We start from the raw sequence: 12,663 nt of genomic DNA, 5'->3' as shown, positions 1-12,663 counted from the left end.
GTCACTGCTTCTCGGGTCTGAGCCATCTGGCAGAGGTCTCATCTGACCTCTGGGAACTTGTTCCTGTTTCAGCCTCAGGAACAGATTGGAAGAGGTCTTGGACAGAGGGCGGGAGCCCCTTAAAAAGAAGTTATTTTCTCCCCCTCCTGTTGCCTCCTTTGAAATTGTAGGTACCCCTGGGTGAGGAGCCATGCCTGGTTTTCATGGGTGGGAGGGAGGAAAGAGGTACTGAACCAAGGTAACATGGTCCCCTGGCCAGCTCACAATTGTGACTAACCCTCCTTTGGCTCTGCTCCTCCAGTCACCCTGTTTCCCTCTCCTGACTGACCACAGGGGCCCCTCTCTTTATGCGTTTGCTTCTGATGTCCACAGACGCCCACCTTCAGGGAGCACAGAGATAAATCAAGAAGGTTAATATTCTGGGAAGACCTGTGGGAGCATATTTTTATTGTGTTCAAAGGCTTCTTTATCATCATCACCTAGTGACATTTATTAATGGCCCAGCTGGGCTGCTCATACTCAGGATGACATGTTCGTGTTCCACAATAGATATCCCGTCCTTTGGTGGGGTGGCCCTTCGGACTTGGAGTCACATCAAAGCAAACTGAATTCCAAACTTTTACATGTGTTATCAGTCTCTTCTATCATAGGGAACCCTCTGAGAGTAATCGTTGCTCTATGACATTTTCTTTTTTTTTTTTAATTTGGGTTTAATAGAAGAAATATTACAATGGTAATAGACTCCTTTTTCTTAATAGGCATTTCTTTTCTAGGGCTTATCCTTCAAGAGTTAGAGCTGCAATATGTTCGTGTTTTGTCTGTTACTGCAGCAAGTTGTGTAAACAGTTAATTACTTGTAACTTAATTTGAATATTACACAGAGCATTTGTCAGAGAAGGTATGAAACTAGATCCAGGCATAAAGCAGGGAGAATAGAGAACAGCACTGGCTGGCCGGGGAGAGACAGCGAGAACACAGGAAGTTAGCTAATCAGATTTGCAGGTGGTCAGGAGTCATGCTTGGTGCACAGGCAAAGCTCTCCTTGTGCTCCTCCTAAATTGAATTTATTGATTACTTTTGCTTCTGTCGGTCCTCTCCTCATTGTGTCTTCACCACTCCCTTGTCTTTTACTCTCCCCACTTTTCATGTCCCTCCTTGGGAAAAACTCAGGTATACCCAAACACATTCCCATTTCAGTTCTCCCCTGTAAACCCTCCTGCTTCCTTACTCAGCTTTGTTAGGGCTTTTGAGATCTTGGCGAGATGCTGGGTGAGCTCAGAGACAAGCACTCTGAATAGTATCTTAAAAAAAAAAAAAAAACCAGCGTTGCCGTAATTCCTCTTCAACACATTGAGACATCCAGTAGCTGACACATGGCTCTGATAGTCAACCCCTTCAAGAAAGCTATAATTCAAAAATCAGTTGATGAGATTACTGTGGAACAAAAATATTTGAGGAAAACAGTGAAGATCATTTTAATAAATGGAAATGGCAGACAGTCTGTGGTCTCCAGGGGCCCTGCTCTTGTCTGATACTGTGAGCCACCAGTCGTTCCTTCCTCGGTGGCCGGAATCAGAGAGAGACTAGAGGACGGAGCAGTACGGATGCCTGAGCCATTCTCTCCTTTTGGCAATTTACCCAGCTGTTCATAAAGGGTTTCTGCAGGCCCCGTATACGTGAATGATGAGCAAATGCAAGGAATTTCTTTCTCCACATTAAGATTAAGTGTTAGGAGTTCCTTAAATGAAGGAAGCAATTTTTTATAACTTGCAGATCTTCTCCCTGATTCTTTGGGGAATTTCCTATGTTAATTTATGCGGTCTTAAATTTATACAGTGTTGAAATTTAGCCCAAAAGCAGCTACTTAACAGAACCGATACAGAGACTGTGGGAGAACCTATAAGGTGACACTAAATGACACAGACCTTTCCAGGCCTCAGCATCCCTCCAGCCAAAGGTCGTTGGGCCTAGGTTTTGAGCAGGTTTTATTGCATAGTTAGAATAGTAATAACAGAGTGTTTTGCCAATCTTTTTTTTTTTTTATTATTCAACTTGATGTATTTATTAATGTCTTTGACTGAGTGAAGAAGTTTTGTTATCACCCTTTGGTGGCAACTGAGTGCAGTTTACAACATGGGTATAGACTGGCCTGGAGCCCCCGTGCTGAACTGTTGTGCTGTCTTTGAAAATCAGAATTTTAATACATATAGCGGGCTATTCTGTGAATGTCGTGATTTCTCTGTGTTTTATATTTGCTCAAAAGTGTTCTGTTAGTCTTTTCATTAGACTGGCCCGCTGATCTTTAAACCAGCCAGGGCCTAGCTTGTCTCTCTCAAAGATTAAAGAGAGTCTCATACTCTTAACATTATATAATCTGGCTGGAAAATTACCCTTATATATTTGGTTGGGGTTACAGAAAGAAGAATAGTAAAAAGATTCCCTAGACTCTCAAAAAAACACTTTTTATTGCTTTAATTATGTTGTGGTCACTGTAGATTATTTTGCAACACGTGACACATAGCTATCATAACCATAGGACCTAAGCTATAGAATAAGGCACAGCCATGTAATCTTGATCAGGCAGATAATAGCTTAAAGTTCCCATTGGTATGTTGAAGAAAGTAGTGAGTGTATAACTCCCAAAATGCAAAATGGCATCACTCATAAAGTTATAATTTTCTTTAGTAACTAAGTGCCTTTAGATGGGCCAAGTATAAATCTACTTTATACTGACTTCTATTTTGTATTAACATATAATGTTGTGGTGAGATTGTCTATATGTCTGGAATTCATCGTTTCCTGTCCAAATAACTGGACACACGGTTGTTGTCTCACACAGATCAAGCCACAAGAGGATAAATGAGACACTATGATACTGGGACATTGTCTGGTCTGACTCTTACATCGTAGGTGCTCAATTTTTATTTTTTCCAACAAATACAGAGCGTATGTGAATGATGGGTTTGAGAGAAATCTCACATTATGGTGTTTGTTCTGTTAAGACAACTCTGCTGAGCGAAGTCTTCTGCTTTACCTGCTTTGTCTTTCCTTTTTTCTCTAGATGCACCTGGGTTTTCTAATTTACTTCCTCCTTGAGTGTATCATATTTTGTGACCATTTCTGTATGTGTTCTCTCTAAACTAGTTTGCCTGCTTTTATACCTGGTCTTTTGTGCCCTGTGTACATAGACTTCTTAGTAGCTTATAATCATGGAGAAGTTAGGATATCTACCTATTCTGTGCTTTGTGACCCAGGATGCTCTCTTATTTGTCCCTCCACTCTTTCTGTTCTGCCCTATTATTTCAATCATTTTTCTTTATCTTTGGCTTTAAACCTTTCTCTAAAGACTGTTGACATCTCATCCCAAGGCTGTAACTTCCTTCTAGATATTTCCATCTGGGATTTCTTATACACCCAAAATTTAAGTCCTTTCCCTCATTCCCAAGCTGACTCTTCCCCCTGACTTTTCCATGACACCACCATTCTCCCTGTCACTGAGGATCACCATACCTTAGGTCTCACCACCTCTATGTTTCTAGCCAGTTCTTTTATGGCTCTATTTCTCATTCCCACCCTTGATTCCTAATCTGCCTCTGCCCTAGTCTTCTTGCCTCCAGACTCTCATCTATTAGATCCGTTATGCCAAGGAAGAAGGGTAACCCTCCTAAACGACATTTTCCTGTTTAAAGACATATGTGGATTCCCAAGTTTTTTCCAGAGGCCAACAGGTTTTTTCCAGAAAGCCAGTGGGCTTTCACTCTGGGCCCTTTGGACACTCTTTTCCTTGGTACATCCTTGGTACACCCTTTCCTCTAGTTAGGCTGGTCTTTCTCCTCTGCCCCCCATACATACCGGGATTGCTCCTACCTCTGAATCTTTGCCACTGCTTCCTGCCCTCACCCCTCCTCAGCCCCCTCCTGGTCCTTCTGTTTAGATTCTGAAAGACTCAGAGAGATGGTCTGCAAGGTCCTATTAGGAGCCTCCTCTGACCACTCCAGTTTTATAGAGTTCTCTTCCTCTGAACGAGTTAGAACAACTCCTCTTTTGAACTATTACCTTCTCTGGAAGGATACCCAAGAAACTGGGAAACAGAAGGGAGGAAATATTCTTTTGTTTATCTTGAATTTTATACTGTATGTATTACTTATTCAGTAAAATTAATTTTTAGCATATATTTAGCAAGTATTTTTTAAAAATAGCTAATTACTACATTATATTATGCCTTAATTCTCCACGGGCCTGTGTATTGGTTTCCCCATAGCACCTCACTCACTACAATGATTACCTAGTAAAAGCTCAGTTTAAGAGCTGGGTGAATAAATGGCTGGAAGGGTGTGAACAGATGAACTATAGGCAACCTTGGGCCTGACCTAGCTGCCTCATCCTGAATAATTTCAAAACTAAAGGGTAAAGCATCACTTTTGTCTTTAAAGGTTCCTGAGAATGGAGAGAATATATCCCCTGCCCCGGCTAGTTATAGAGTTTTACTCTGATAGTTGAGAACTCTTCCTGTTTACCTCCCCACACATACCCTCAGTCACAAAAATAAAGCAATTTCAGAATAGATACTTATCTTTGTAGCTCCATCCAGCATTACAAGCTCATGAACATCTGTGTTCTGCCTGGAGTGGGCAGAGGTTTCTGGGAGAGATTCTTGCCCTCTCGGAGCCTTTGGGATTTAACCTCTACTCCACCCCACCCCCCACCCCTGTTGCCATGACAATAGCTTCACCCCAGTCCCTGTGGCTACCAGAAATACTCCCACACATTTCCAAATGCCCCTGGTAGAGAGAGAGCACACATGTCCACACCCCCCAGTGATCCAGGCCGTGCTCGCTCTTGAGTTCAGCTTGGTATGGTGGCGGGGGTGGGGGTGGGGTCATTTGGAGATTATACATGATTAAGCAGTGGTGTTCATTAAAAGTAATAATATTTTGAGACCAAGAAGCGCATACACCTTGTTTTATGTGTTTTTGAGTAGATCTTTTTAAAGTAATACAAATGATACTAAATAGTTATTGCCATTTTGGGGATCCCTCCTTCTGCTGGTAAAACTCATGTTTTCTTTTTCTCTTGCAGAGCATGCTTGAGAAGGGAGGATAAAGTCAACTTTTAGAACAAGCAGAACTCCTCAACGTTAATTCCAGAGGCGGAACATTTTTTTTTTTTTTCCTAGTAAGAAAGTAACCCATTTAAGGAGAAGACGATTAAAGAGAAACACCAAAGAGCAGATTCAGCTGAAGCATATCCCAGTTGATCAACTGCAGTTTGAAAAGCCAAGGCCTAGATCAGGTATCAGCCAGCAAGGACACACTGCAGTGTTAGTCAACTCCGTTCATGATGATTAAAAGAGAAAGGCAGACCTTTCTACCTTTAAATTTTAACTTTCAATTCAGCTTTCTCTTCTCACCAAGCTCCAGGGTTGGGTGAATCTTCATTCCAGCAGAGCTGGGGTTGGGGGTTGGGATGGGGGCTGAGGTAATTGGAGCGGGGCGGGGAGAGGGCACCAAACCTCCATCTCAGCCCAGCAGTGCTGGGTGCAATCGTCTAGGCTCTGGTGTTTTGGTTTTCCCTTTTGCTTTTCTCCCTTGACTATATAAGAGCTACTTCATTTTAACTTATTATGGTGATCATATAAGTAAGACAAAAAGGAGAGAAAAATGTACCTCTTTTACTGGAATAATGTTTATGATTACAAGTGAAATAAGGCATTTTTTATCAACATAAAGGCAACCTTGGCTTATACCACCTCTTCTCGATCATGAATACGGACATCTTTACTGCACTCACTATTAATAATAAATATATTTTCCGAAGAAGACTGGCATTGCAGCCTGGGGCCTCGTGTATTCCTTTCATTGGGTTAGATGGTTATGCATATGGAAATTGAGTTGATTTATATTTGCACATGGGCCGTACCTTTCTTCTAAAAAGCTCCAGAGCACTTTGCAGAGCCTCAGATAGGCAAGAGATACTTAGAACTTGCCTCTCATCTAGGTAGGATTCTGTAAGATCTCCACAAATTGCCTGAACCTTTCTGTCTTTGGGATGACTTAAGTCGTCCTGCCTGGGGCAAGAACTAGATTAGATAAGCTTGGTTAGGAATGTATGATTATGCAGTACTACGAAAATGTTAAAAAAAAAAACCCTTGCAGTTTTTCCTCTTTCCAATTTCATTGAAATTTCTTGGTTATCACTTATTTTTCTACCAGAGGATTGGTGCTTCAGCCCTTGATTTTGGTAAGTTGGAAGTTAGCATTTACACTAAAGCTGAATGGAAAGTTCTTTCTGGGATATACATGGAGAAGAAAATGCGAGTGCTCTGTGATGTCATCTAAATAGCTTCTGTCATGTAGAAGTTTTATTCCATTTTTATTTTGATACACACAGAGAGAGAATTTAGCAAAATGATTAAGAATACAGGCTTTGGAATAAGGAGTATCTGTATTCAGATTGTGTCTCTGCTTCTTACCAATTTGGGACTAACAAGTCACCTAACAATACTGATCTCTCATTCTTCAACCGTAAATAGATGGAAAATTGAAGAACCTGCCTTGTAGGCTTCCAGCGAAGAGTCAAAATGCTTTCTACATACATCAGTCAGGCCCAGTATATGATGTTGTTGGTTTGTGTGATCATTCAGTAAACTGGTATTTGGAGTTGGGAGCATGGAAAGAATATCCACATACCCAGATTACTTTTTACTTTAGAGGAATCAGGATGAACTTGTGCTTGGAAATTTCAACCAATCCCTGTTATGTAAGTGTGGCTTCTTAATTCCTGAGCTGGCTCTGTTTGAATGGCATCTACCTGTACCCTTATGGACACACCTGTGGACCTGGTGTTGATTCTGAGTGATGTTGGTGATTGTCCTTCCATAATTAACCGAGATGCCCTGTGATTGCTATTTAATGAAGGTTTTTTTGGTTTTGTCTTTGTTTTTTAATGGTGCAAAATAAGCTGAGCTCTCTTAAATGTGAATGAAGGAAGCAAGGTAACTTGAGCAGCACATTTGGCCACCGTCAGGATGGCATCCAGGTAACTGCCTGGGAGAAATAATAGGTACACAAAAACAAGTGTTTACGCGGTGACTTGCTGTAGTGTTTGCAAATCAGCTAACTCACAAATTCCCTCCTATACTGTTTTGTTTTGCAGTTGAGAGCCAAGAACTTGGCATATCCCAGGCTGCCAGTCTTTTTGCTGGCAGAGAAATGCAGCACTGGAAGCATCAGGCATTTCAAGCTGGTTAGATACATGAGAATGGGAGGGTGGTTTGTCAGGTTATTAATTTATCATTCTGATAAACATGATGGGTATGAGGGGAAAGACAGCACTTTGGGGGAAGTAAAAGGGTGAGATGGTGCCTTTTCTCCACCTTTGGAGACCTCACTGTTGACTACATCACTGCTCTCTTCAGATCACTGTTGACTCTAGGACAGCTGCCTGGGAATAACGTTATGATTTATGAGTCTCATGGGAGTGAAGTTCTCTGATCAGTTTCTCCATGAAGTAGAGCAGACCTTGAACCACAATAGATTAGCTCTTGAAACCCAGAAGAATAAAGTATTCTGAAAGCTGGTCACACTAAGCAAATGTCTGGGGAACTTCTAGAAGACAGCTGGGTCAGACCAGTACAAAGTGCTCTCTGAAAAGGCAGTAATTTATTACAGAAGACTTGCTAACATGTGATGGTTTAAAAAATTATTGGCTAATCATTATTAATAGCAAATGTGGAGTGCTAAAAGCCAGATGCTTGTGGCCTGCTGGTCAACCAATGAGACTCTGTAGCAGCTCTGAGTTGTATTTTACTTAGAACTGAATAAGCAGCCAGATGGCCTTAGCTTCTCTGGCTTAGGAGCTGGGAACCTGTGGTTCTTAGCTTGATATTTTTCAGCCCACATGTATAACTGCTTTTGCCAGAAACCCACAGGATAATTCTCTTTCCCCCATTTCGGTGAGCCATAGGATCTGACCCTTTCAAGATTTAAGAATTAGAGCAGATGAAGAACAATTGAAAGGGTAGCAGTAACTTACTGTGATTCAGACCAAGTGAACTGAAAACCAGGAGTCTGTTTTGAGTTAATATTCTTGAAAAGCTAATACTTTGAATGAATGAGTTAATAATTCGTTTTCTGTCACTGCTCTGTTCTACTCCCCCAGGTATTCATCCATTTCTTTGCTTCCCCCCCCTTTGTCTTTCCCATCTGTTTCTCCTCTTCTAGCTTCTTCTGTCTGTTCAAACTTCTCTCATCCTACTTGGCCTTTCAGGGCCGGCTCCTGGGAGGTATTATTACAGGGTGCTGAGAGCATTATCTTGCGTACAGAATCTTGGGACTCTTACTCTGGTTCTGCTGCTCTTGCCAATTGGTACAAGTCCCTTCTCAGGTTTCTCACTGTAACTTCTCTTTTGTATATATATGTTTTATATTTCATGCTATATGCTCGCTCTCTCCAGGTTTTTCCAGGCTTAGTATTGCTGGCAGGACCACGCCCCCTCCCCCCAGCTGATTGCTTTAGTAAAGTCATCCAAAACAAAGAATCTTCCACTTTTCCTATCAGTTGTTTTGAACCTTCCAAATAGACCCACAGACTTATTATTGTTTTGAAGTAAGCTCAACTCCCAATGTGGCGCTCGAACTCATGACCCCGAAGATCAAGAGTCCACATGCTGTAGCAACTGAGCCAGCCAGACACCCCAGACCCACAGCCTTCTTTTTTTTTTTTAATTTTATTTATTTATTTGAGAGAGAGAGAGATAGCAAGAGAGAGCGCAAGGAAGGAGGAGAGGGAGAAGCAGGCCCCCCGCTGAGCAGGGAGCCCAATGTGGGACTCGATCCCAGGACCCCGGGATCATGACCTGAGCCGAAGGCAGGCGCTTAACTGACTGAGCCACCCAGGCGCCCCCCCACAGCCTCCTTTAGACCGTGATAATATGCCCTGTATTTATGGGACAGTCCAGTATTAAACCCAGTTTAGATTCAAAACATTTGGTCACCATATTTATGGCTTTTCAGTTAAGGAAGTTAGAAACTGAAAACAAACGGTCAAGTTCAGTCCCTGAAACTCCCTCAAACCAAGTCAGCCTAAATTGGCAATAGCTATACTGCAATTTAATGAAGTGCTTCCAACCTCTTTAGGTGCGTGTGACTAGGCGAGGCCTCCGTACCCGTCAAAGAGTTTCCCCTTGCAGAAAAGCTCAACTTCCCTCATCTGTTTGTTCCCTACGTAGTCTCCCTCTTCCTCTCCTGGTCACTGTCACTTTGCTGAGAGAGCAGTGTGATTTGAATATAACCTTGTCTTCAAAGTAAATTACATTTCCATAATGGCTTTTAAATGCAAATGTGGCAGCCTGAGGTCCCTGGCCAAGTTGCAGGGTGCCACTCTGGTGTGGTCACACGTCTCTTTCCTAGACTTGGTCCCAGTGAGGGTAACGGACTGCTCAGGCTGAGGAGCCTCCCCTGCCAGGTGTGTCCCTGGGTCAGCCTGCTGTTAGGTTCTCGGCAGTGGCCTCAGCACAGGTTGAAAGGCTGTGCTCACTCTGTCTCCCCATCCCTGGCAAATATATAAAATAGGGATGAGGGCCAAGCGCCTGGGACCACTTGCTTATTATCTGCCTGTGCAGTCTGAGAGACAAGCTAAAGACATTTTCTTCCATCTCATAGCCACAGGCTGCTCTCCTCTGTCAACATCAAACCAGAGACCAGTCCAGCCTGCAAATTTTAGTTTTGCTTTGCATCTCTCTGACGTAATGTGCACCCTCGTCTCAGAAACTTGTCCACAAATTCACTGAAAATATTATTCCACATAGAGTTGAACTGGCAATGTCTTTTTATTTCAAGCTTAGAGGACAGGCTGCAGAGCAAGCACCAGCAACTTTGCTTTAGCTGAGGGTGAATAGGATGTCGGCTCACCTGCTGGCAGGAGTTGATTTTGAGTTACCTCAGTGTTCTTAAAATGCCTTTGCAGGAGCCACATGTTAAATGTGAACCCAAAATAAAAGAGCCCACACTCCTCACTCTCAGGTGCTTACCACAGAACTTGGAAATCTCAGTAACGAAGGCAGAAGGTGATTTTCCTCCACTGGAAATGAATTTATCTGTGAAGTTAGAAAGACATTGTTGCGTAGAAGCAGAAAACAAGTTATGGATCCGCATTGAGGTGATGCTCTTTCAGGACGTCAGAAGTTACTGTCCTGAGTTTATATAACCACTTACAGCTTCCTCCTCAGGAGAGGAGTGGCATATTCATCACCTTACAGATCTCCCCGTACCACTCCCGCTGACCACTCCTGCACTCTGGTCCCCGGGAGGGGTGGTTTTCAGCCACAGTAGCATGCCACACCGGCATTGCCTGAATCATCCACACCTTGATGCAGCAGAACCTACCGTTGTGCCCCGGGCACTGTCCCAGGGGTCAGGGATACAGTGGTCAACACTCTAGACAGGCCCTGGCCTCTCAGAGTTTACACTGGGTGGGGTGTGAGGGGAATGTACAGTAAACATAATGTCAGGGGATAGTAAATGGCTACACAAATATTAAAGCAGGGCGAGGACTAGAGAGTTCAGGGAGCTGGAGTAGGGCTGTGGGGGGAGGAGGGTGCTATGTAAGATTCATTGGTGAAGACAAGCTATAAGGGGGTGAGAGTTTGGCAGATTCTTGAAGGTAGTGGGGACTGGATTCCAGGCTGGGGAGCATATAGTAAGCACAGAAGTCCTGAGGTAGGAATAAGTTTGTTGTATTAGGGAACAGCAAAGAGGTCGTTGTGGCTTGAGTGGAGTAAAAAAGGCAAATGGTTTTGGGAGATGAGTTCAGAGAGGTAGGCAGGGTCTAAACAGGAGGGACCTCTTTCTCCATGGTAAGAATTCAGTTTTATTCAGAGTGTGATTAAAAACCACTGGAAGGTTTGGTGCAGGGTCATCAGTTTATCTAATTTACATTTCTAAAAGATCACTCTGGCTGCTGTGTGAAGAATTATCTGAAGTTTGGGTAAAGTGGAGGAAAGAATAGTAGGAATAGTATCGCATTAACAATGTAAGCAAGAGGTGCTGATTTGGACTAGGGTGATAGCAGTGGAGAAAGTGAGGAGTCATCAGATTTAGGACATCTACAGATAAAAGTAGACCCAGTAAGACTGACTATTGCATTACATGGAGGCTGGAGGGTGAGAGAAAGAGAGGAAAAGTATAAGATGTCCAAGATTTGCCTGAGCAACTAACTCAATAGAGGTACCGTTTACTGGGGCTGAGACACAAGACTAGCAAGATTGGGGCGGGGGGGGGCAAAAAGGGTTCAGTTTTGATCATGTTACATTTAATATATAAATTACAATTCCTAGTAGAAATGCTGAGTAGGTTGTTAGGTGAACGCTGGGGCTAGATAGATTGAGGCATCAGTGTGGCCTTGGCACTGTGCTCACCCAGGGAGTGAATGGATAGCTTAGCCCTATGGCTCTCAGGAGAGAAGTGAGCAGAGAGGAATGGGACAGTGGGCATTGCTGTGAGGGACAAACCAAGGCCGACTTGGAGGCCAAGGGAAGAAAGTGTTTAAAGAAGGAGGGACTTCCCAGCTGTATTGAATGCTACTGATGCATCAAACAAGAGGAAGACAGATTTAGCCAATGGATTCAGCAACATGAAGGCTAGTTGATGAGCAGTTTTGGTGAAAGCCTGGTCACCGTGGGGTTGAGGAAAGAATGGGTTTGGGAAGTGGAGACAGAAGAGGCAGCACTTTGGAGAAGTTTTACTAAAAGGCGGGGAAGTAGGTGGAAGAGCTGTGAGATTCTAGGGAGGTTTCTTTTTAAGACTGGGGATATTTCAGCCTGTTCTGTATGCCAATGGAAATAACCAGGGGAAGAGAAATTCAGTGAAAAGTTTCAGAGCAAGCAGGCCAAGAGGTGGGGATCCGGTCTTAGATAGGCACAGTTTGTCTATTGTGATAGGAGGGAAGGTCAAGTTCATGAATATAGATGCAGGCAGGCAATGGATTTGGTGGTGAGAGGGTTAGGTCATTCTCTTCCAGTGGCATCTATTTTCTCATGAGCCACGGGGAATATTCCAAGTTAATGTTCACTAGTAATAATTAAAGTAGCTGAGCACCTTCCTTTCTGTCTGTCTTTTCTTCCTTCCTGAATAATTCAGTCCAAAAGCCATTAGGTGGGAGCTCACAAGGTAGGCCTCCATGCTGGAGATTGGGGTAATGGTGGCCCAGATTGAGATGCCCCAACACGGTGAGAAGGGTGTCCATTCCTAGAAGAGGAACTTTACAGTGGGATGTGATTGGAGGAGGGTGGCTGTGTTGGTGGGGGAAGAATGGTGGCAGTAGCAATGGGAAAGTGGTTAACATCTAGAGGACACTGACCTAGGAAATACAGTGAAGATGATGGTAGCCAGCTTCTTACTGTCAGAGGAGGGAATTACAAATATGGAAGAGCAGAAAAGTAAGATGAACTCTGTGGTGTCATTTTGGAATTGGAGATACTGATGTGATTGTGGTTTTAAATATAAATATAGGTACAGATATAAGTGCAGATATAAATATGTGTGTATATTCGTATGTATATTCATACATCTATTCCTTAGCTCTGTCACTGAGAGGACCGAGAAGCAACAGCATCCTAATGGCAATGAGCATTCCAGGTACCCAGATCTTGGTTTCTAAATACCA

General features: G+C 43.1%; 1 protein-coding gene across 3 annotated transcripts in view; it reads left to right on the top strand.

Moving 5' to 3' along the window:
• Positions 1-5,832, top strand: part of CHCHD3 (coiled-coil-helix-coiled-coil-helix domain containing 3) — a 271,740-nt gene extending 265,908 nt beyond the window's left edge. The window contains exons 8-9 of one of the 3 annotated variants that reach the window (XM_035021131.1): positions 2,840-2,906; positions 5,080-5,832. In XM_035021131.1, coding sequence (XP_034877022.1) covers positions 2,840-2,863 — 24 coding nt within the window. In that variant the 3' untranslated portion in view covers positions 2,864-2,906; positions 5,080-5,832. Of the gene's footprint in view, positions 1-2,839; positions 2,911-5,079 lie in introns of all 3 variants that reach the window. The other 2 variants (XM_035021133.1, XM_035021132.1) reach the window with 2 other exon arrangements.
• The last annotated feature ends 6,831 nt before the right edge of the window (positions 5,833-12,663 follow it).

This window comes from Mirounga leonina, unplaced genomic scaffold, assembly GCF_011800145.1.
Source record: "Mirounga leonina isolate KUSES-001 unplaced genomic scaffold, KU_Mleo_1.0 Mir_174, whole genome shotgun sequence".
Taxonomy (NCBI): domain Eukaryota; kingdom Metazoa; phylum Chordata; class Mammalia; order Carnivora; family Phocidae; genus Mirounga; species Mirounga leonina.
Note: the sequence above shows the minus strand (reverse complement) of the source record. Positions and strands in the feature narration are given on the sequence as shown.